This window comes from Kogia breviceps, chromosome 17, assembly GCF_026419965.1.
Source record: "Kogia breviceps isolate mKogBre1 chromosome 17, mKogBre1 haplotype 1, whole genome shotgun sequence".
NCBI lineage: Eukaryota > Metazoa > Chordata > Mammalia > Artiodactyla > Physeteridae > Kogia > Kogia breviceps.
Genome location: NC_081326.1, coordinates 3,898,304 through 3,923,925, shown reverse-complemented (window position 1 = coordinate 3,923,925; position 25,622 = coordinate 3,898,304). Strand labels below are relative to the sequence as shown.

At 42.1% G+C, this 25,622-nt stretch overlaps 1 protein-coding gene across 1 annotated transcript in view; it reads right to left on the bottom strand.

Moving 5' to 3' along the window:
• Nucleotides 1-296: 296 nt before the first annotated feature.
• TGS1 (trimethylguanosine synthase 1) overlaps nucleotides 297-25,622 on the bottom strand; it is a 35,509-nt gene continuing 10,183 nt past the window's right edge. Inside the window, exons 5-13 of the mRNA XM_059043408.2 lie at nucleotides 25,445-25,562; nucleotides 24,578-24,664; nucleotides 23,195-23,369; nucleotides 21,145-21,451; nucleotides 18,704-18,862; nucleotides 16,957-17,100; nucleotides 13,090-13,306; nucleotides 12,152-12,230; nucleotides 297-2,857 (exon numbers count right to left, since the gene is read on the bottom strand). Coding sequence (XP_058899391.1) covers nucleotides 2,735-2,857; nucleotides 12,152-12,230; nucleotides 13,090-13,306; nucleotides 16,957-17,100; nucleotides 18,704-18,862; nucleotides 21,145-21,451; nucleotides 23,195-23,369; nucleotides 24,578-24,664; nucleotides 25,445-25,562 — 1,409 coding nt within the window. The 3' untranslated portion in view covers nucleotides 297-2,734. The remainder of the gene's footprint in view (nucleotides 2,858-12,151; nucleotides 12,231-13,089; nucleotides 13,307-16,956; nucleotides 17,101-18,703; nucleotides 18,863-21,144; nucleotides 21,452-23,194; nucleotides 23,370-24,577; nucleotides 24,665-25,444; nucleotides 25,563-25,622) is intronic.

Below are 25,622 nucleotides of genomic sequence, written 5' to 3'. Positions count from 1 at the left end.
AGTCAATGGATGTTTTCCAGGGAATTACAAATTAAAAACGAAAAACTTATCAAGACATTTTTTAAAAACCCGAATGAAAAGATTAATGTTCCTTAGCACACACACAAAAATAAAACACTTCCCAGAGCATTCTGCCAGAGTAGTCTAACTCTGACACCAAAACCAAGCAAGGTGCACAAAAAACAAACATAAACAAAGTAAACTCTTCAAGTGAAATCCAGTAGTGAACTGAAATAATACATGATGATAGAGCAGGATTTAAAGATAAAATGCAGATATGGTTGAATAACTGGAAATTTCAAAAGTAATTTAGTACTTTATTAAATATGAACAAAAACTCTAGAAAAGCAGTATCTTCCATTTGAATGCAAGCTGCAATAACATTCAAAAGAAATGCTTCTAATCTTTCACTGTAAGATAAAAAGCAAGTAAAAAAATGCCATTGTCATAACATTCCTGGAGTCCTAACCAATGCAATAGGAAGAGAATGCGAATTAGGCAAAGAGAACGACTCACGCAGATGTCACGGCTGCCTATTTAGAAAATCAAAGTGAAGTAAATGAAAAGCTATTAGAGCTATTAAAAAGAGTTCTGTAAGGTGATTGGATGTAAGGAAGAAATTTAAAGCACTGTTACATACATACAATATACCTGTTAGAAAATGTAACAACAAAAAAGACCCCACTCAAAATCAAACAAAAAGTGCGAAATATCAAGCAACAAACTTGGCAAAAAAAAATGTAAGATTTATACAATTAAAATGACGAAGTTTTATTGAAAGACATAAAACAAATTAATGGAGAAATGTTAGTTCACTTGATAGAAAATGATGTAGCAGTTAGCTATTCATCTGGTGACGTTAGAGGCCTAACACGTGCAATTTGGGTAATATATGAAAAATTGCTCACACCTTACTAGTAATAAGGACATGCAAATTAAAATAACTTTATTGTTTGTTCAGATTGGTAACAGTAAGAAGTGAACAAATATGCCATGTTTTTGAAGCTGTGGGGGAAACCAGCCCCTTTCATGCATAGCTAGTGAGAATATACATTTTTGGAGGGCAACCTGACATGATACATTAAAGAAAAAAATAAGCAGGAACTGTGACTTAAAAATTCCACTTCTAGGAATCTACTCTACTTAAAAATACACACCACAGTACTATCTGCAATTGCAAAAACTGGGAACAATGTTAAGTGTTCAGAGTTGGGTAATGGTTAAAGAAATTCTCATCGATTTATATTATGTGATTGTTAGATGTATACGTATTGATGTGGAAAAATTTGTAAGACATTAAATTAAAAACAAAACTCAAATGCCAAAATAATATAATCCAATCCCACCCCACCCCACTGTGTATGCACAAGCTTATACTGCAGAGAAGTGTCTTGTTGCCTTTGGGAAAAGGAGTTGGAGGCGTGGGAGAGGGGGATGGAGAGGGAGGGCTCAAGGCAGGGCCGCGGGTAGGAAGATGAGGGTGCTGTGTTCGCTTTGTATTTAAATTGTTGGAATACATGTTCACTTTTATAAAAGTGTCTTTAGGAAGTTTTATAATTTAACAAGAAACTAAAACCGAGTTGGACTAGAACATGATTTGGCTGCTTGGGAAGATTTTATTTGGACACGGGGGTTGCTTAGTAGATAAAAGTTCTTTGAGCCCTACTGATCTGTAAATGAGTCATTTCATAAGTCAGCTATATCTGTGCCATTAGACGGCAGGAATATTTTAACCTTGCTTAAGGCTTCCTGTTCTACTTATACATGGTCACATATGTTCAGGAAGACAAGTTAGTTTTAATGTTAACAATATACAAGAAAATGTATTGTGGAAAAAAGTATATGCGTGAAAGGTTAAGTGACAAAAACTAAAAAATAATTGGTGATTTTGGAAATCTGCTTTTACCCTTCCATCTCCCACCCCAAGTGGCCAAGTAAGCATATTCTAGTGCTAAGGGCCACGTATAGAGCTGTTTATGACCAACGCTGCCATTATTTAAAAAGTGGTAACAAGTTTACGGTTTAGACGCTAATCCTACCTGATGAAAAAGTATAAAAACCTAAAACATTGACAGATTTTGATGTAGCAAATTAAACAATAAGAAATTAATTTAACCCTTAATAGATCAGTTCAACTGCTGCGGTATTTGCAGGGCAATCGGGCAAACTCTGTGAAGTTTCACGGGACTAGAGTTAGCGCTGCTCCATTCTCCAACAAAGTTGTTTTTTATTTAACAGTTATTTTTTGTCTAATACTTACTGGAAGTTTTCCATTTTATTTCAATCCCCCAGCTCTATCCCAGCCAAAACCATGTTTCATAGGCCCACATTATTACAAGATAAAGATCCCAGATCCCCTGTGGCAAAAGAGTCCCCGTCCCTGAATTTTGACCTACTTTAAAAATGACTGAACACACTTTTTGGATGAATCGTTATGCAACACATATTCTTCTTCCTTTCACTGACATTTTAATAGAAAAAGAATATAAACTTCTATATTACAAAATACATTTCACATTTTTTTCAATAGAAACTTAAGAAACACTAACTTTATAAAATAAATGGATGTTTAAAAGCAATTTCCAGATGGTACTGCATCAATGTGGGGAAAAAGTGTATTAGGGTACAGATACCATTTGACTATGGGTACAAAGTATCAGTGAATACAGAGGAGAAATTCCAAGTGAATTGTGTGCTGACCGCTACGATCTTTTTGGTCTCTATACCGCCTCACTTATGATTCAGAGGCTGATCTGCGGATCAGTTTCCCAAAATAAGCAGTGATTGTCTTCAATCTATTATTAAGAAAGTTTTGTTCTATTTCCACTTGCCCTCCAGGCCCAGCCAAGGATGCCACCTAAAAAGGGAACAGAAGAAAGTCACACGTACATAAAGCATGGTTTCAAAAGAAATCTTTCCTTCAGATGCTTTATCAAATAATACAGCTCTGGCTTTTTATTTAAGTCTTTCAAACAGAGGCATCTCAAACGTTCGCTGTTACTTTCCAGGTGGGTATTAATGCAGTATTTGGTGGCAGAAATACTTGTTTCAGATACTTTGGACATTACCGGTATGACCACAGTGCTATGTTATTGTATAAGACCTCATCTCTCCAATGCCAGAAGTTACAGAACTTAGAGGAACAGAAAATCAACATATCCTTCCCAAATATCAGGTTTATTTATTAAGATGGAATACATCAGAGAGCAAGACAGACCCTGTCCGACTTTCATGGGAGCTCCAGCCTGTACCACCTACACCTTTTACTTCTCTAGGTGGGTTCTGGTGCTGTTCTCCCAGCTTGAATCACCTCCTCCACCTGCTGTGTGTGTAGGTTTAAGTCTCCCACTCCCCCGTTTTTATTGTGATTAAATACATCACTCTTTTCGAGGTCTACCGTATATGGTGACCAACACCATTATTTGGAAGCTAAAAACACCGTCCCTCTCCACCTCCACAGAGTTACCCTCAAAAGGATGCTTCACATTAGCAATGCTTTGTCCTAAGTTCTTAGACGGAAAAGTTTTGTTCTGGTCCAACATTTCTTCATCCAACCTCTCAGGTCTGTTACTAGCAAATATACTCCCTCCTCGCCCACGATCACATCAGTTTGCCAGGGCAGCAGCGAGGATGTAGGGGAAGGGAGGGCACGGAAGCCCGGGGACTCGGAGAACTGAAGACACGGGGTGCTGCGGGGAGGGCTCCCCGGGTATCAGGGACCAGCACCAACGGCAGAGACACCACCTCTGTAATTATGTCACTGTAATGGGCACAACTGTAGCTGCGTATTTTGCAAAGGGAGGTGTTGTCGGTCTAGTTTGGTTTGGAGGCGAGAGGTCTAATCTCAGTGGTGTTACGCATGCTCCGCCAGCATCAAGTGGAAGGTAAGATTTATTGTACATCACCAATGAGTATTAGTCTAAAGCATTTCAACTTCCTCTTAGAAAAACGTCACAGATTCAGAAATAGGGAAGAAGCAATGCTCATTCTATAGTACACACTAAAAGAAAAAAAAAAAAAGAGGCTGTCCCACTAAGGCAGTAACAATGTCAATTTCAACCCGGCCCACAGAGAGACTCAAAAGAGACAGCTGTGTTTTCACCAATAGGAACAGATGACAGCAGAAGTGAAACACAGTATCACACAGTATCTGTTACAAGGATGAGATGCACACATACATCCCACTGTTTACTAATGAGGCATATAATTATTCAAGTAGAACTAGAGCAGCAACTCTTAGGAAGAAGTGTTTTATTTTCTATTTTGATATCTTTATGTCAGTCTGGTTTTTCACAAGGAAGGGCAAAATGAAGAATTTGTCTTTAACCAATAAAAGGCATTTTGACTAGTATATTTAAAATGTAATTGTTTCACAGTAATTTTTCTATGAGTTAAGATATAACTTAAGTGCAGTATTTCTCCCATTCCCTTAAATAGTGATTTATTTAAAGAAAGTGAGACTGGCAAGCGGAAGTTTTCTCTGGGGGTGGGGTTAGGGAAGGAGAGAGGAAGAGGAAGGAAAGGAGGAGAGAAGAGGTCAGGTGGAGAGAAGCAAAGCAGAGCTGAAACAGCAGCAAAAACAATCTGCTGGGACAGGGGGAGCAGAGAAAAGCAACCAGAGGCAAATTTAAATACCAGTCCTACCAATAACTTGCTCATCAATATAGAAAGCCATTAAGACAGGGTTTGGCTTCCTACATCTAAAAAACAGGACTACTACCTATCTCTCTAAAAAGAGCACGCTGTAAGCCATAAATAGAATTACAGTAAAACAAACCTCTTAGAAGGTAGCGTTGCCTGGACTTGGGTGCTTCGGATAGAAAAAGGAATGAAAACGTCTTATGTGGGACTTTTTGAGATCTATTATAAGATAGTTATTTATAAATTATTATATAAAATAAAATATCTTATTCAACAACTACTGAGTAAATAGCTTAAAGGTTTTGGTTCTAGGCAGTGGAGTGTAGCAAAACAAAACAAAAACAAAAACAAAAAACAAAGAATGTTGCCTTCATGGATCTTACATTCTAGCAGGGAGACTCAGATGATGGACAATTAAAACAAGTATTGAAAACGCCTAATATCTAGTGTTTAGAAAGAAATTTAAAAAAACAAACAATATGTTACTTTCAGTGTTCTAATTAAAAATAATTTCTGACCTTAGCCTTTTTGTGTTTTTCTAATATTTTCACAAGTACATATATTTTCAAGGTTAGAATTCTAGAGTTGAAAGACTGAAAATTATGTAGTTCAAGCCATTAAAAAGTTTGTTTCAAGCAAACTTAATGCCATCGATTTCCATCTCTCTTTATTTTTCACTAGCAGGTTTAACTGACAGAATGTCATCTGGTTCCTTCCCCTTTCTTAAAGTTCAATAAATTGAGAGAGAGAGAGAGAGAGAGAGGAAGAGGAAGGAGGGAGGGAAATCAGCAGCTCCAGATGACATGCTACATTTTTGGTGTTGTACTTAAATATACTAGATTTACCAAAAGAAATCACAATTTGTTTGGGCTGGAACTAGAACTAAGGAATGAACTCTCATCAACTAGATTTCATGTCAGGCAATGAGGCTGTTCTTTGGGGACGGGGAAAAGAGAAATGCGTAAAGATCACAGTGCAGGTGATAACTTTAGTGAAATAAAAGGTACAGTGTAGAAGATTTAAGAGTTAAATAAAGATTAAAAATTGTACTTTTTTAAAAAAGCAAACTGATTTAAAGTAAAAATATATGGTAACTGAATGAGAGAAAATAATTTCTAAACTGGATCCTCATGGAAAAATATATAATAAATACTTTAAGAAAGACACAGGACAATTAGAACACTGAAAAAAATGTCCTATTACTACACTGGAGAAGTGATTATTTCTGCAACATGCAAAACCTTGCTTAGAAGCAAATTACACCAAGTGAACACGAAGAGTACTTTTTATGGGGCCTATAGATCTCTGTCAATTACAGTGACGTAAGCAAAAAGCATCTGAAATATTGGCTCTGATTAGAAACCTAATGACTACTGTCTAGCACAGGGAACTCTACTCAGTACTCACTCTGTAATGACGTGTACGGGAAAAGAATCTAAACAAGAGTGCATATATGTATAAGATTCACTTTGCTGTACACCCGAAACTAACACAACATTGTAAATCAACTCTACTCCAATAAAAATTAATTTTAAAAAAAAGAAACCCAATGTCCAACAGACAAGTGTCTCACCCACAATTCCCTTTTGTCCTTAAGTTTCTTTTGTTACATCCAACTAATAACGTCACAAAAATGGGTGTTGGGCAAAAATATTTCTGATGAGCGGTTCTCTGGGAAACAAAAGAAAGCATTTTTTTATCAATGGAAAACCAGGCAATACTCAAACTTATGCGTATTTATTGAAATTAGCTCCGTATCTCTGCACATGGTAAATAGAAGTGAGACTGCTATGCTTAGGTGAATAAATCTTATTTTTTATTTTTTGCTGTGTTTCACATAACTCGAATGCTACCTCAGGCTCTTACAGACGTTACTTCCTCTCTGTCTCTCTCTTCCTTCAAATAGTTATTTGTTGATTCAGACACATACGATTTTAAAAAGCCGCCACTGGCAACAGGAGCACAGTGGTGACATGTCAAACAAACTCTCCCGGGCATCAAAAGCTCACCTACGTGCATCTCTCAGGAGAAGCCTATAATAACCAGAGCTCACTAAGCTCCGTCCCTCACCTGTTACCAGAACAGGTACTGGAAACAGGAAGACGGTTCTTCCGTTCGACCAGTTCTCCAAAGCACAATAGGCTGGCACAGCCTTAACGGCCTTAACGGCACAGGCCTTGTACACGCTCTGTGGGTGGCATCCTTTACTGAAAAACTGACGCGGAGGAGGGAAGGAAAGATAAGCTCAGGTTCAGAAGCATTGGAACTTTCTCAATTCGCCTTAGGAGGCCTCCCCACGCGACAGAATGTACATGCCGTACGAGGATGAGTATTACCGCCCGACCTGTCGAGCGGCAAACTTTCCAAGGGAAAAGCCTGGCCAATAAACGTTAGAAGCCGATCAGCTGTATCCTGAATCGCAACATACGATTAAGCGGTGAGTTTCACTAAGGACGGAGCTGGTCTAGAAACCTGGGTGGCCTGGAAGAGAGAAGAGAACCCGCGTGGCAGACAAGGCTCAGCGGCGCGCGCCTGTCATCTGCAGGGGAAGATTTAGCCCCTGCCGTCCTCCTCGCCAGTCGGGACGGAAACAGCCGATCCAGCAAAAACGCTAACTCCCTTCGCTTCTCCTGGCACCTCAACTTCTGCCCACGGCTCCCGCTCTCACGGTGGCCAACGGTGTGACTGGTACCGAGGACCTTGTCGGCAGGAGACAGGAAGGCGCGAGCTGCCGCCACGAGAAAGGCAGGCCAGCAAATGCCTACAGGCCCCCCGTGCACGCGTCAGTGCGAGCAGGCGATGACGACCTGACTCGCCCGCTGCAGAGCTGTCCTGAGGATCCAGTGGAACGTGCAGGGCACCCCGCGCACTCTCAGTACGTAAGCCACCATGACAAGGCTCCTCTGTTGTATATAAATGCAGGGGACAGTCCTTTGCAGGACGAATGTAACTCTGTAGGGTGAGTGCCCCGAGTTTGAAAGGCTGGGCATTCTCAGGGAAAGCAGTTTCGGAGTTACCACTCCTACAGGTACCAGAAGCGCAGTCCAGCTCTCAGCCCCCTTTCTGTTCTCTCCTGCTTCTGGTGTCCACACCTGGAGTTTAAGGGACCTCCAACTGTTGGGGTGATTTTATCACATTTACCATATGGATATAGTCTTGGCTACATGAAAGTGCTGCCATCAGACCAGATTTCAACTATGGGAATTTCATTTAGAGCCATGTGACACAATTTCTTACCAAACTTAATATTTAGAAACTAGTAAGGCCCCAATTTTCCTTTTATTGAATAAGCAGATTGCTACAATAGCTTAGAACTAATATTTGCATAGAAATTAGTGGTAAGCTTTTATTGTATTCAGCCAAAAATCAAACACTAAAAATGCTAATGAACTGAATTTTGTTATATTTAAAGTGTTTCCCCAAATAGAAAAATTACCTAATAGTTTCCATATCTGTCAATATTTTTAACTATTCAAATGCATATAACTGTACTCTTTTATATGGTAAGTTTTAGAAATGTTCCCTATAAATAAGTCCTCCCTCTGTATCTCACAAAATAAACCATCAGAAGTGCCATGACTGTGCGACTGCCTCGACACTATGTGTTGGCTCTGACGGGAGCCTCAAGAATTCTGCCGACTAGAAACGTCTCTTGATTAAATCTAATGTCAATTTCTATACTTAAAGATACAACTTAAATAATCGCAGGCTAAGTTTTACCTACAGTGTTGGGTTAACTTGTAAACATTTTCCTGCTCTGTCAGGCAGTAAAATAGGGGCGGTCTGGCCTGTTATCATGAGGTCTATCCGGGGAAGTCATGGAAGGGTGGAGCGTGTCTGCTAGACAAGTGCCAGGAAGGCCCCCTGGTTAATTTTCTCAACACAAGCCTTAGGGACGATGCTCCGTGTTGCCCTGCTCTCTGTACTGGTATGAACAAGTTATCGGGAAAAGTAACTTAAATTAATTTGACTGGAAAAGTACAAAGGCTCTTACTCTTCTGAGCAATCACATTTTAAGAGTTATGAAATCAAACAAAGATAAGGATGAAAAAAAACAAACAAAAACCACAAGGATAAGGAGGCACTACATCAAACTGACCAGGAGCTGCTCCTCTCTCTGTTCCCAGGTCTGTCTGGGAGACAGGACACCTCCTGCTAGACGTTCCACCCGCAGGGGTTTCATACAAGCACGGTGTCTGACGATCATTGCCGCGTGGCTCATTTGGGGAGGCTAAGCATTCTACTCTGCTCAAACCTCTATCCATATTGTATACATTTACTACTTAAAAGAGAAGTTTCTCATGTTTGGAGAGCATGGTAAACCCAAAGCTAGCACTGGCTGCAAATCTATGGCTGTCAAAGGAAAGAAATGAAGGAAAACACGGCAAGATACAGGCGTCAAGCAGATGGTGCACAATAATCCCGCACTCCAGCTACGGTGATTTCAATGAGTGAGATATACCTTGCCTCCAAAGAGCCTGAGTTTGACAGTGAGAGTCTGGATAACAAGGGACTCATGTCCTGGAATAAACCCCAAACAGAGGAAGGGAATAAGAGACTGAGGAAAAAGGCGACCTAGAAAAATATTTTACTAGATCCAGAAAACAATGAGACTTATTACTTATATGGAAAGATTCTAAGACAACTTATATTTGTATTGAGTCCATATAAAATATGTCATCCAGAGTACAGATCTCCCTGGATGGGAACTTAACTGTCCTCTATAGGCATTTCTAGGAGAAGAATGTAGGCCGAGTTTCAAACAGCAGACTCATAAACTTTTAGAACCCAACCCATCTGTAAGTTCAGGTTGCTGTGATCTTCTAAAGGCTCCTTAACAAAAAAGTTGACTTCTCTGCTACTCTGCTCTAAATCTTGTAGCGCCATCTCTTCTCTCATTTAAAAAACCCTACATGTGGATAGGTTGTCTTCATTTTATTATGAAAAGAAAAGGTGATTTCCCACTGTAATTTGATCTAAATTCAATACCAATATAATGTGCTTCAAATCTTGTTTTCTTTTTGACTTTTCTTATTCTCTAGTATCATTACTCCCTCTAGAGGTAGAAAATGTGAATGCACTACAAACCGTAATTCTGGCAGGTGTGTGAAGTAAACCAAAACGAAGGAAAAAAAGTTAACTTTCTCTTTGGGCAAGTGTTAATTTAACTAGAAAAAATGTACTCACTTGAACTTTTGCAAAAAATAGTGAATTTCCTATTGTCATTCAAGTACCCAAATATGACCATCTAATGTTTAATATAAGGATCACCTAGCCTCTCATGAGACTAGTTATGATGTGTAATATCTTTTTTCTTAAACTTTTTTTTTCTTTTCTTGCTGCATAATATTTACATACGAGAAAAAGAGAATTATGGAATAGGCTCAGCCTTATCTGGGAATCTAGAATGCAGATCTGAGTCACATGAGTAGCAGATATTAGGTTTAATATTCAATTTGATATAAAAATGCAAAAAGCAAGGGGATAGTGCTTTTTCTTTTGTCTTGTAACAGCACAAAGTCATCCAGCAGAAAGCCAGGGCTTTTAATCTCTGCCTTTCTCAGGAGAAGGCTGCACTATCACTGTCTTGTAATCCTGAGGAGATGCTGAACTCGCGTGCCCGCCGACTTGTAAGACAGGTCTGGGGACACGACGGAGGGAAACCACCAAACAAAAGCAACCTGTGGAGAGACCCGGGGTGGCTCAGGAGAGAGGGAGAGAGTACTTGTGTAGGACGGAGGGCAGCGCCTCTGGCCGGGGGCAGGAGGCAGCGGCTGTGGGAATTGAAAACAGGAGGAAGGAACACAAGAACCGTGAAGTTCTGCTCTCGCTCTTCCCCGCCCATCGCCGTGGCCTCGGCTAAACAGCGTCTGTGCCGCGCCTGCAGAGCTACAGCTGGAAAGCGAGGGCGGCTGAAGAGAAGCTCTGATGTGCGAAGTGGAGAGAAGCAGGTGGGGACCCAGCCCTGGCAGCCGCCCTCTCCCACCCTGCTCTCCAGATATCCTCGGGCTGCTGGCAGACACTCTGTGGTGAGGGAGTACAGCCTTCGCTCGCTGCTTTTGCCCAGCCCTTCCCCAAGGGGGGCCGCTGGGCCGCGATGGTGTTTGGTGAAAAGGAACTGCAGTCCTGAGCTGGCGGGTTAGCAACCCCAGAGCTCACCCACCGCCACCCCTGCAGGTGGCCGCTGGGGTCCACACAGCCTTAGACAGTGGTTCGCAACCCAGGCTGCACATCAGAATGACCCAGGAAGCTTAAGAAACTGGTTAGATCAATTTCCGCGACGGGGCTCGGAGAGTCGCTGTTTACAAATGCCCAATGGTTCTAAAGGGCACTGAGGCCTGACACTCACCGGGCTCTGGCCTGGCCTTTCTCCTTCTGCATTGCTCGAGAATAGCCAATAGCCAGAAAAACAAGACCTCATGAGGACCACGAGTATTTCACGGAAGAAAAACAAACAGGCCTAGAAATTATATCAAACGTAGAAAGGATAAAAAAAGATTCATGATTTGCACTTCTTATAATAATAAAAATATTCGAGTGCAAAAGAAGAAAACAAAACACAGTGCAGAAACATTAGGTGTGAAGAATATAAAAAACGCAACAGATGGGACAGAGAGGATTTGTGTATGTGAGGAACGAGGGCCAGGCCGAGGTAAGCTCCCAGCAGGAAACAGGAGACAAAACACCGGAAAATACAGTTAGGGGAGCCTAAGATCCACATAACAGACGTCCCCCAAAAGGAAAAAAGATGGTGAGAACATGGTTGAACAAATCATGGAGAAAATGTCTCCAGAATAAAGCATGATGAACAGAGCTCAGTGACACAGGTGGCTCTCTCAAGTACCAGACGGGAGAGAGAGGAAAAACTGGCGCCCGGCAACACCGGAGTAAAAGGTAAATAGGAAAGACAGAAGGTTTTCAGTAGAATCCTTCGCACACAGCAGACATGTAAGAAGCACTTATACAAAACACCAACAAAAGCGTGAAATAAAGACATCGTCACATCTTTGTGAGGCAGTTATTATTCTAGAGAAAAACAAATAAATGTTTAAGATAAGAACGGAACAAGGACATTTGAACGTCAGTCAAGTGTCCTATGGTTAAAACTGTTCCTGGACACGTGGAGGTCTTATTTGTCTGTGGATTTCTATCTAGGCTGCCGTTTTCAGGAATACCTAAAACCTATTCTCAAGGTCGGCTGCAGTGAAGAGGTCTCGGCTCGGCTAGGCGTGTGCACACGTGAAACACAGCACATCCGTCTCTTCAGGACGTGGGACGAAAAGCCCAGAGTGCCCTGCGTATGTGAGCGCGGGCCAGGAGCCGCGGAGACGGACAGGATGAAACAGGCGTGGATTTCACTGCTAAGCACCTCCGGTTTTCTAATAACAGTCAAAAAGCCAGGGACTTCTCATAAACATGTTCTCAAGTAAAGGAACCCTGAATTTCTTTCTGTCCAATCTCTGTAACAGTCACACAAGAGGCTCATAGAAGTTCTTCAGTAATGGCTTACCTGGTCGATATTAGCATTTCTCGGAAGAAAATAAATGATGTTATTAGTGATCTTCTGGGAAAGTCTGAAAATTTCAAAGGTGGACAGTAGTTAAGGAAAAGTAACAAAAACGGTAGTTAATTTCTGATCAGAGGTATATTCTTCACTTACTACACCATAACCCAAATGTACTCTGATATGTAACAATACCCTCTAATGGGACCTAAAAGAGAATTAAGTAGCATATTGTCCCGATGGGTCAGGATTAGAGGTTAAATCTATTTATTCAATTATCCTAGTGGTAGGAAACCAAGAGCCAGAAACGCACGTTCTTTCTTTCGGCCATTTCCTAGGTTTTGTGGCAGCAGGAAGAACAGGAGCGCACAGTGCCGCCTCTTTCTAGTAAAGAGGAAAGACAAGTAACTCTGTCCACTGTATCTTTCTACATTTTGATTAGCAACTTAAAACACAATTCCTGTTAGAGTCACACATGACTCCTCTGGGGAGGAGAGAGAGAAAAAGGGACAAATAAATGGTATTCTTTAGGAAATAAGGGTTTGCTTCAGCATCCTGGAAGAGTAACAGGGAAACTTTGGAGACACAGAGGATTCAAGTCAGTGTGAGCTGAAGCGAGGTCCGGGGACGGTCACCCGGACTCTAGGGACAGGTCTTGAGGAAACCCTCATTTCCAGCCAATAATTCCACACAATTAATGCCTTTTAGTTCTTGCTTTGCAATGGTAGCACTGGAGAGCAACGAAGGGAAATGTGACCTCACAGTTACATAAATACAACATAACTTTTGGAGATCACTCACCAGTTAATTTTTATGCAAAACAAACTGGAATCTATCAAGCGCTATCAGCTAATAGCTCTCCTCTTCACGAATTCCGGACACACACACACCCTTTCTCTCCACAACCACTGCTCGAGGAAACTCTAAGGACTTCCATAGGATATCCACCAGGAGACATCATGGTGCTGATGTCAAAGACCTCGGCGGTGGCATAGTCCGGTCCTCCCCAAGGTGGGCTGAGAAACACGACATCAGCCTTTAAACGAGAAGCCAGCTGCATGAAATCTCCACAGATGAACTCAATCTTGTCCGCGACCCCGTAAACTTCTGCGTTATTGCGAGCAAGCTCGATCTTAACGGGATCAATATCAACGGCGATCACTAGAGTGGGAACAAGAAAGACGAGTTAAGTGACGCTGATTATCAGTTATACAGACTAGTTCGTCTTCTGAGCAGTCGCTTTATCTTCTGTGCAAGACCCTTCTTAAATGACTTTTTAACGGGAGATTAGGCCATATATATACATATGAGAGAGAGAATTAAACATTTTAATCCAAACTAGAAAGATTCGCTTGTGTGGCGCCAAGAAACTGTGACCGAAGGGTGTGGCCTTCAGAGGTGCCTCGGTCAGCCGGCCGGGCCGAGGCAAGTAGTGACGGTGGCCGCCCAGCACCCACCAACCCCGGCCTGTGGTCAGCACGGCGCTCTGTGCTGTGGACAGCCGAGCGGCAAACGCTCGGGAGGGTGATGGCTGCGTGGAAAGCCTGTAAAAGATTTCAGAGAAGACCAATTTCCTCAAAATGCGGCAACGTCCAAAGGAAGCCAAATTTGACAACTTCTACCGAGAGGCAAAATAAAACACTTTTTGACAAACCTATATAGCCGACTTATGAAGAAGAGATGTAAAAACATCTGCTGGTGACGTTTACTGAGACATTTTAGGTAGAGGGAACAGATGTTATGTTTTCACCACACGGGCTTTCATTTAATTGACTGCAATTTCGTAATTAGCAACACAAACCTCAGTTAATTCTGGCTCACTCGTGTCTTGCAGTAAATCACTCAAGTGCACCTGTACACGCGCCAGGATGTTAGTGGCAATATTTTATATCTGCAAGGGCTAGGTGGAACCCTGATACATACACCATGGTTGTCAAGGAAACAACTGCATCCCAGAAAATACTGGTTTCAAAATTTGTTAATGCTTTTGAGAAATAATGCACTAAACAAATCACTTGAACAATGAATATAAGCACCAGTCATGGTGCAAAATCATGCATCTGCAGCACTGTTTTTTCTGTTCTAAAAAAAATAACATTCATATTTATAAAAGAGAAAAACGTCCTTTTTAGCTGCTTAATCTGCTACATTTATAGTACAGAGACAGATGCAAAGATACACTGACAATGGCAAAAATTCAACGGAAAAAAATGACTTTCAACACACAATGTATTCAGTTAGTTGTCATGTTTTCATCTGCGCCGTCTTTGTTGCGCCTTTTTCGGAGGCCGTCTTTGTTGTCAGGCCTCAGAGAGTGCAAGCAACTCAACCTAGCACGCGAAGGAAGTGCTGACAAATGCTGGTGGATACTACGTAGAGCTGTGAGGTCCAGGAATGGCAGCCACTAGCCACATGTGGATATTACCTTTAAATCGATTCCAATTAAACACTATCAAGAATTGAGATCCTCGGTCACGCCGCCATATTTCAAATGCTCGACGGCCACGTGTGGCTAGTGGCTACCATGCTGGACGGTGCAGATACATTTCCACCAGTACAGAAAGTCCTAATGGGAGACCTGATACAGAGCCACTGGAATTCATATAAAGGGGGAAAGAAAACTTGAACAGCAAAATGCAAACATTCCCTAACCATGCAGTTGAGTACCTGCACAGACGGCAGCTATGTGGGCGGGAATCGGTCTGACACAAAGAGATCGTGCCGATTACACATGCCGTTTTCTCACGTGTATGCACACAAGCGCGTGTGTGTACAGCTGACCCCTGAACAACACGGGCTGCAACTGCACAGGTCCACTTGTAGCTGGATTTCTCTTACTAGATGTGTGGGACGGGACCGCGTGTTCTGCGAGGGGTTGAAGCCGCAGATGCAGAACGTCAGGTACAGAGAGCCGACCATATGTTACGCTTGGATCTCTGACACGGGGGCGGGCAGCGTCAGTGCCCCTAAGCCCCGCGTTGTTCAAGGGTCAAGTGTGTGTGTGTGATTACGTGCATATGTGTACACACACACGCACGCGCACACAACTGTACTTCGAACTCCCTGCCCCAGTGGAGTCAGCTCGCCCACACTGGGGCAGCACCCACCACGACTGTCAGAGCACCCGTGAGCCCCTACTGCTTCGGGGAGAAGGTCCTGGGACAGCACGCTATGCACACGCCGAGGACTCCTGAGCTTCCGGCTCACAGGCTGCGAGCCAGACCGTGACCGCGGCCGGCAGGGGTGGAGTCTGGGCGTGCCTCCTTTTCTTCCCAGGGGCTGGAGACCTGTAGGTGTGAGTGACGGGGCTGTGATGGAGTCAGGCAGAAGCGGTCTTCTTTAGCTTGGGACCCACATGCGACATTTTCCTCTACCAAATGTGCGCTGAGCTACAGAGAGCCTTGGCAACAGACCTGTATTCATAGAAATACAAAGCTACAAAATGGACAGTTGCTGTAATATTCTGAAAAAATTTCCAGATCTATCTGCTGTTTTATCAGCGGGCAGCTATTTTAATTCATGTTACAGTACAACGCCAAATGAAGACAGATTTTACAACTTTTGAGGAAAAAATCATTTCCATGCAGTAAACACTGTTTTGAGCTCACAGGAATGGCTTATCTGGCAAAGGCAGAGAAGAACTTTAAGAGAAAGTAGTAAATTCAGGAAAAACAAGAAAGTAACGACTATTCCAGTAAGTATGAAAACAGCGTTCATCCAGACGCTCAGGAGACCACACAGAGGCAGCACAGGTCAGGACGCTCTGGAGCGTCGAGTGACTGAACACGGGCCACAGCTCATCAGCGCTGCTCTTAAACTCAACGGTGCCTTCGCCCTTCATCACTTCCTGGCTCCTATTATTACGCTTTCCGGAATCATATGTTTTCCTAGTTAACGTAAAGAACTTTATATAAATCAATAAGACAACGAAATTTACTGAAATGCGAGCTTTATATATAAAGACATTGGTGAAAAAAGCATCTTCAGAGTATGACTTAACAGATGCTATCTCTAAAATATCACATTATACTACGTTTTAAAAAGAACTGAGAAAGAAAAGGGATATCGGTACAGAGAAAGCCAAGTAAAAGCCCTGGCTTCCCGACTCCGCTAAGTCAATCTGGGCAGACTGTCCAGTTTCATAAAGCCTTCTTTCCCCTGGGAAACAGCACATGTACTGCCTACTTGACACAGTTCCTAGCAGATATATACCGATATATCAATAGTTGAACAGAGGTTTTCTTTCTTGTGATTCTGAAGTCAAACAACCATGAGGACAGTCCAGTATTTACAAGGCTCTTAGCGTCTTAGGGTGTCAGAGCTGAAAGGTATCACAGAGGTTCTCTCAGTTTAGCGTCTCCTTTCAGTTAAGGCTAAAGGATGCCCAAGGTCACACAGATGGTGCGCGACACAGACAGAGCCGGGACTCGCTGCCTACTCTTCTCTTCTCCCAAGAACAGTCTCCCATTTTCGTGGTTTCGGTTTTATATAATACGCTATAACCTGGGCTCCGCCAAGCTGTGTCTGTGTGATCTTGGGCAAGTTACTTCATCTTTTACTTCCTGGTCTATCTGTGAAACACAGATAGTAGTAAAAGATACGTATCACAAGATCGCTGACTAAATAAATACATATTAAGCGCTTAAACCAGTATACAAAGTGTATGCTTAATATATGTTAACTATTATTGTTAAATATTTGGCATTAAATTATCAATTATTAAGTCTCCGTAGAGCCAGGCTGAAGCCAAAGAAAGCCTTTACTGCATAAGCCGGAATTAATTAATGCATAAACTACTGATGACCAATTACCTCTCTTGCCTGTTAAGGCGAACTGGATGGTATTTCCTCCAACCCCACAGAACGCGTCGACCACGGTGCCACACGGGAAGGGCTGGCTGACCCTGCCGGCAATGTGCTCAGCGATCTTCTCGGGTGTGACTGAGAACCAGCCCTCTGCGGACGGAGAGGGCTTCTGTTAGGACAGTCAGTGGCGAGAAGCCGACACAAACAGAGCAAACATTACCACACACCAAACGCTTACAAGGAAATACTCAGTCTCCCTTCTCAAAAAATTATGTACTACCTAGTTTGAAGGAAAAGGTCTACAGATCTTGTTATAAAAGGGGCAGCATCATTCCCAGACCCAGTTTCCACAGAGACAACCGCCTCGATGCTCGCCTGAGTCTTCTGCAATATCCCTCCAACAACTGAATGCAACTCTGAGTTTTCTGTTTGAAGTGTTAACAACTGACTACCTATCATGCAAAATGGAAAGTCAGCTATTTTAATTGGCCAACTCCCCAAACCTCACCGAGGTTCCCAACTATTTAATTCCCAAAGGGCAAGCAGTGAACCCCATCTGTACAGGACACTCAGGAAAATCTGCAAGTGTCTAAAGGGTCAGAAAAGCAAGGAAGTGACAGCAAGACTGCAGAGCTGGAGGCTCAGCAGAACCTTCATCATTTTCAGAAATGAGGTCCCATGTCCACTCCACAGATAAAAAGGACACTGCCCTCCTTCTTTCCCAATAGAAGGAATTTACGTTTTTCAGAGAGAGATTTCTCTGAACAAAATGATGCACCAATTTTCCTGTTCCCTTTCGTCATCAAAACTTTAAATGGCTCCTCACTGCTGGAAGAATAAAAACATAAACTCCTTTTATAGAACTAAAAGCTTTTCTCCAGTCATATTTCCCCAAGAAACTCTTAAGTACTCTCCCTGATACACAACATCTTACAAATAATTTTAAGAGGCTCGGAGAAGCCCGGAGACTCCACACAGATCAATACCTCCTGATTTGGACAGTTAATAAAGACCAATGTCTAGGTATAGCCCCAGCAGGAAAGCAAGCCTCAGTTTGCACAACTGAGTTTAAGTTAGCCCTTCAAGGTCACGGTAGGTGAACTTGAGAAAGAATTCAAACTTTCCAGTGTTAATCCATTAACTTACATCTTTCTGCACATCACATGTTCTGTTTAATAATCTATCAATTGCTTTTGCTATCTACCCTAAGATGCAAAAAATACAGATTAAACCGGAGTCTGAAGTTTAAAAAACACATATGTACCCAAATTGAGAGACATTGTAGAAAATAACTGGCAGCTGTTCTCTGGAAAATGTCAAAGTCATGAAAGACAAAGAAGCTGAGGAACTATCCCAGATTAACGGAAGCTAAAGGAATGTGAAAATAAATGTAATACCTGACCCTATACTGGAAGAAAAAGAATGCTATAAAGGACATGATTAGTATAACTGATGAAACTAGAGTACCGACTTGTTGATTATGATATTGTAACAATGTGAAATTTGTAACTTTATCATTGTCACATAAAAATATCACCGTTCTTAGAAAATACACAGCAAAGTGCTAAGGGGTAGGGGCAACCGGATCAGAAAACACACATGCGTGCAGAGAATGGCAAAGCAGACGTGGCAAAAGGTTAAAAATAGCTCAATCTGAATAAAGGGGATATGAGAATTTCTTCCTATTCTTGCAACTTTTCTGTAAGTTTGAAATTATTTCAAAATGAAGTTAAAAATTACATATATACCTTACCTCTGTCTAATTTAATCCCATCGTCAAAGCGGGAAAAGAGCCTGTATCTCTGGGCCCAGTACTTGGCCAGCTCGGGCACAGCAGTGATCTCGGGAGGCAGACCAATTCCCTTTCTGGTCTTGCTTTTCTTCTTCTTCTTCTTCTTCTTTTTATCTTCAGCTACAATAAAAGAACAGAGATAAAACAGATGCTCACTATAGAAAGAGGAAATCACAGGTGAATTTATCTAAAGTGTGGCCACGGCAAATAACTACAGTTTGGGACCGCGCTCCAGCACGTGTACACAGCCACACGCCGGAGGGTGGAGGGCATCTGGAAACAGCACTGGCTTCAGCTTACAGCCTCCATTTTGCCACTTCTTGGCTCCTTGAGCTTGGAAAAGTAAACCAGGCTCTCTAAGTTCCGATTTCTAATTCCTCAAAAAGAATGAACGAATGGGTAGTATTTTAGCTACTCACCTCACAGGATTGTCAGGAGATGTGGACAGGTACTATTATAGGTATAAAAGTTATGACACAAGTGTTTCTTAGATAAAGGTGCTTTAGTGGGTGAATGATGGAAATTCAAACATTTCCCTTCCCTTCTTTAAAACTAAAGCTCCCAAGGACTGATTAAGCTCTAACTCTCAGCCACATGAACCCTCTGAACCTAGCCATGACCTACAAGTCCTACAGCCTCTGAGAAATTGAAACAGGGGTCACTAGCTCCATTCAATACCGAAGGAACTCATTCATTCACACTGACTTTTTCTTAGATAAATGACCTTTATTTGTTTGGTTATTTGGTTTCAGCTCTGAGCAGATTAGATGCAGCAACTTAGAAAGACAAGAGTGCTGTCCTACCTAAGTCTGATGACAGGAATGGATGCTGACAAACAATAAACATTAAAGTAAACACTGAAATGGGCCTCAAACAAAGGACTGTGTCCTAAAACGGTCATCTGATCACCGCAAATAGCCAAAGGTGCCATCAATGGCAAAGTGCAGTGAGTTCCTGAAGAGAGGAGACACTAAGATTTTGAGTCAAAAACTCCTTACTGTGCAAGACCATCCTGTATGGGACTTAACATTAAGTAATCTAAAGTATGAAATGCCAGAATCCCCCAGATCGATCTAACCCACCTTCCAAACACCTGAGATGGTGGCATCACCCCAGGTGAGAACACCAGCACCACAACAAGTGGGGGTTAGGGAACTAGGGGGGGTGGAAAAATAGGATTTAGAAATCACACAACTTGGTACCATGTTCTAGCTTTGCTACTTACTGGCTGGGTGATCTCGGGCCAATTTCTTATTTTCTCTAAGCTTTACTTAGTTAAAGAACAGGGACAATTTCACCTATCTCAATGGGCTACTTTACAGGTTAAAGGAGAACACGGCATTCTCATTTCAGAAATCTGCAAATGCCACAGGAATGTCAGTTGTACAATGGCAATAAAAATATTAAACTACCTTAAGTATGATGTTTAGAAAAGCAAAGAAATATATAATACAAAGATCACAGGTTTACACACACACACACACGGAAAAAAAAGTTAAGATTCAAATAAGGTATTTCGCTCAATACTAAATAAGAAAGCATCACAAGTATAATTGTTTCATTAGGGCAAGTCTGAAATAATTCATCGGTAAAAATGAATACTATGTCAAATGAAACTTTCTGCCTTATAAAAGCCATAATGTTCCACTGAGTATAACTATTATAAAATAAATTCAAATAGGACAAAAGGGCATAAAGTGAAAATGCTACACTGTTCTTCATTCACCGTTGCCAACTGCTGTAAATACTTTTTTATGTCAATGTACCATCTAAAGAACAAGCATCACTACCAACCACCATCACAAAGAACCAGCAAGAACAAAACAATTATCCAAAGGAAAACCAGGGCGATACTGGATCTCGACAGGGATCGAAGGCACTGCCACCTTCAGCCCGTGGGACACAGTGGTGGCGGCCGAGACCAGTCTTAACGGCACAGATGGAGGGGCTCAAACAGCCTCCCCTACTCTTTTTTTTTTTTCCTGTACGCGGGCCTCTCACTGCCGCGGCCCCTCCCGTTGCGGAGCACAGGCTCCGGATGCGCAGGCTCAGCGGCCACGGCTCATGGGCCCAGCCGCTCCGCGGCACGTGGGATCTTCCCGGACCGGGGCACGAACCCGCGTCCCCCGCATCGGCAGGTGGACCCTCAACCGCTGCGCCACCTGGGAAGCCCTCCCCTACCCTTTAGTCTTTTACTTTATCATATGCTTGTTCAGCCAAGGATGCTCTGGCTGCGAAATCATGGCCATTAGCACAGTACACTAAATATGCCTTCTTTCAACTTACGAATAAACAGCAGTGAATCCTTAGGTACGGATGATCCCTAAGTGATAACGAGGGGAGAACACACTTAAAACAAGGAACTGAAGCCCGCCGGCAAGCGGGAGCGCATTGAACCTCACCTTCGGCTTCTAGCCGACCCCGGTCTGGCGCGGCCTGGGCGTGGCAGGCCCCCTCGTCCGGCACTGCGGCTTCCGTGCTGCCCCTGTCGGTTCTCTCTGTTCCCGCTTCCCCAGCTGGAGACACGGCACGACGCTTTCCAGGTTCCGGCTCACTCGTCTCCGGTGGGTCAGCCCCCTTTTCAACAGACACTTCCTGTTCCTCTGAATCGCTGCTCGTGCGAGTATCTTGCACGTTGTCATGAGAAGCCGGCTCCTGCGATGCTTCCTCCTCCATTGGTTCATTAACCCATTTTAGGAATTTTTCCACCTGAAAGTTTAAGAGGTTACAAGCATGAATTAATTCGCGACTACACAGAATGTTTCCACCTGCTTTACCATTTGTGACTTGACAAGCTGTGTCACAGTATTAGCTTGATAAGTACCCTGTATCATACAAGCTAATGTGAGTAAGTAATTCCAACCTAATTACACTGTGTTATCTGGTTGTACCATGACCTTATTAAAGAGCTCTTTAAAAGGAAAAAAACACATCAGCTTAAACACAAGACTACGACCTTCCTGTTAGCAATTAACACTAAGAGGATAAAGCTCTATTGTGCCAGTAACTTTCCATTAAGTCTTCTAACAATATAACCGTCATATATACTACCGTTACAAATGTACTTACCTGTTGTTGAGCCACTGCTTTTAGCTTCTCAAATTAGACAGCATTTTCTGTAATGGCCCCAGCTATACGATCTATGTGGAACGGTACGCAGCATCAAAGATGAACTCTACAGAGATTTAGCGCCAATCTGTAAAAGCAGTGCTACCTTGGAAAGAATGCGAGCCGCCTTCTAGTGAAGCAGTAGAGCCAGTAAAATGACCTAAGAACTAAGTTTCTTCTCTGAAATGTTAGCAAGGCTCAAGGTCAGATGACACATACACTTCCTTGCAATCTCCTGTAACAAGAATATTCTTCACAGTAGATCTTCATGACCTTCCTAAGAGTCAGGAAGTGAGAACAAGAGTGACAGAAGGTGGACACGGACCACGACCCAGAATCTTCCTCTGAGGGGACTGTGCCTGTATAGCAATCGGACGCCTAAGAACACAACAGTCCCGTTAACTTTCTTCCTTGGCAATACGTGGCAGTCACGTTCCTGCTCTTCAGCTACAGATGAATGTATGGGAACCACCACATCCAACACATTATAAAAAGGCCCGTCGGACTGACTGAACTGATACTGGGAAATTTGGTCCACATATAACCAGGGCCACTAAAATATTAAAATATGACCAGTAACCAACCAATCTGAAATATAATAAAAATAAAACCAGCTATAAATTTGTAGCATGTTTTGGAAAAATGGTGATGTTAAGGAAGGAGAATGTACCCTAAGGGTAAAACAAAGTCATCATGGGACCTGAGATTTTGTTCCATTGCTCTACAGAGCTGCTGGAGGGGTGACAGATACAAAATTCTGCTCACTGGATGGCGCTTTTTTCCTATACTGGAGAAGGATCACTCATCAAACGGAACAAAAGCAATTCTAACTACTTTTGTTTTCCAGGTACATAGAAGGCAGGTACAACAAAGGCTAAGAGAGGGGATATAAATACTCCAGTTAACAATGTGAATCACTAAATCAGCCTTGAGGCTCATGCCACTTGGATGAACTTGTTAGTGCAAAGTCTGATCGATCACTTCTAGATGACCTCAAGATTAAGCCTCTCAATAAACGCTGCATCAGAAATTGGACTTCCAGGGTCCTACTTAGCCTGAAACAGACGAGCTGTTACTACACACAAGGTGATTTTACCTATTTATTGTTCCACACGCTACTCCTATGTAGCTTTCAAAACATCCCCCTCTCATATCAGCCCCAATTACCCTTTTGCCAAATTTAGTTCACACAGTATAAGCCTTTAGGAAGCAAATGGGAAAGAATTTTAGGTACCCTTATAGCTGGTAGAAACAGGGTTCCTGTTTGCAAACAGAAACTTTAAGGAGTCAAAGGTCACAAAAATGAGACTCGATTTGTAAATATAAAGCAAAACTTATACACACCTTACTCAAAGTTTTGCTTTTCTTGAAAAGAGTTTTTCCTGGCTCCTCCGTGAAGAAGATGTGTTTGTTTTTCATATTGATTTGTCTTCTCATGTCCAAGTACTTTGACTTGTACTTCACATTCTTGTGTAGATACCTGACCTGCCGGTGACTGAAATTTGAAATTCCACCATATCTGTGACCAAAGCAAAAGAAGTGGACTCAAACCTTAGGGTCTATGAATCTGCTTCATTATATGAAAAGAGAAGAAAATTAACAATTTTCACTATTTTCCTATTAGCGGCCACTATTTTAATTTCATTTTTTAAAATTATGGAAATTATGAAATAAAGTGAAAAATGCAGAGGACTTTTTAAGGTCTAGCTTGTATGCTAATTCCCATGTAAGTGTGAAACACCAAAGGTGGGTATATCAACATATCCTACAGATAACAGAAAGGAGAAATTACATTGTAAAATGTAATAAAATAAACCAGCAGGAAACTACAACCCCAATGCAGGCTGGGGAAATATAATTTTTTCTCACAGTGAGGTGATGCCAAAGATCTTTCAACGTGTATCTGGATATGTTCAAATTGTCTTACAAGTGGCCACTAGATTCTTAAATCAACATGAACTAACTAAGCTAAGAAGCGAACCCCCCATTACTAAAATAATTAGAGAACCTGCTGATTAACCAGCTGAATTTTTCCAGTCCTAAGAGATATATGTCTGCTATGAAGCCTTCACTGACTCTATTAAGCCTCACTAACTGCCTCTCTTACAGACTATTAGGGACCCACAGTGTAATATATAATTTAGCACTTAAAAACAAACTCTGAACAGTTTGGTTTTAAATGTCAGTTGTTATCGTCTACCTATATTATAAACTTCTTTATAAAAAGTGTATCTTATTCTCTTTTAAGTGAAATTGGGTGCTCTCAAATAGAAGAATAGTTAAATCCCAGGTAACAGAATAAATCTCTCTGAGTATATACCAGCAAGAGCTACCTAAGTAATTTCTCAATAAAATTACATGTGGGTAGAAATAAATTCTGCCAGGAATTTAAATGTGGCAGTTATCAGGAAAACCCTTTATATTATTAACGTTTATGAACTCTAGCCTTAAATGACTATATGGCTAAAGTACACAGAAGTGATTACCATTTTGTAGAATAAAAACATTGGATTGCTATGAAGTGCAACTGAGTTAATACATGTGAATGTATCAAATGTACAGTGATAGCTCTACAATTCCTACTAGCAAGAGAGTTAGCGCTTTAATTGTAACACCTCAAATGTCATGAAATACATAACCGTTGTTCGCCATCTGAATATCAGAGAGCTTTAGGAGAGCTGAAGTGGTTAAGATTTCTGGACAACAACGGCATTTATGGGAAATTACTTTTGTCCTGAGCCATGCTTGAATCCTAGAAGGGAACCGTCCACATCAAAGTCTGAATCCGGGTTTTCATCGACGTCCATTTCATGGCTAAACAAATAAACAAAGCAAACAGTGATAAGCCATTATCTCCAGAGCCCACCAGTTCAGACAAATATGAAAAGGTACATACGGCCAACCCATGCAAACTTTCCCACCACAACGCTCAACCCCAGTTCACAAAGCCAGGAAGACAGGAAGAAGAGTGCTTTCATCAGGATTCTCCAAATGAGATAAATTACCGAGCAGTGTTTGGGAGACAGCAACGGGCACTCAAATCTTCGGGCATGTCAAGCGGTTATATCTCCATCCTGAACAAATATACATGTCCCCATGTTCTTTTGGGAAAACACCAGTTAACCTGCAGCCCTAACTCATCTCCTAGGTGATATCTCTAGAGGTTGTCCTTAAGAACAAACAAGGAAACATCTGAGAAGTATCAACCCAACCAAGAAAATTACAAAAGAAAAATTATTGTTAAGAAGGTTGTGAGAGACGTAACTCCGTAAAATCCCCATCTTTTGGGGGTACCTTCTAGTGATCCCTACTACCTGGGCGACAGCCACAAATGCAAACGATGAGAAACAACTCGTGCAAATTAAGTTAAGCTCACTGAACGTTTATGGAGGACCCACAAGAACGTACAAGGGCCCAAGAATCTAGTACGCACAGAGCCTCTGCCCCTAGGGACTAGTAGGGAGCAGAGGAGGAGTTAACAAGCAACGTACACCATCTGGAAGGAACACGGTAGAGGCACACTTTATGTACTCAGTTACCGAGCCTCTACAGCTTGCTGCCGCGCTCTAGGCAGAGAGGTGGTGTGCGACTTGCCTCCTCTTGAGTTTGCTTGGCTTCTGTTCCGGCGGGTCTTCGCCACTCTCATCTCCACCAGCGCCGAGGGGGCGAGGTCTGTCTTTGATTGTGTTTGCTTCTGATGACTCCGGTGAATCTAAAGAGGCAGAGATACTGCAGTTGATTTCCGCCCTTGGTTTGACAACTCTTCTGTCAC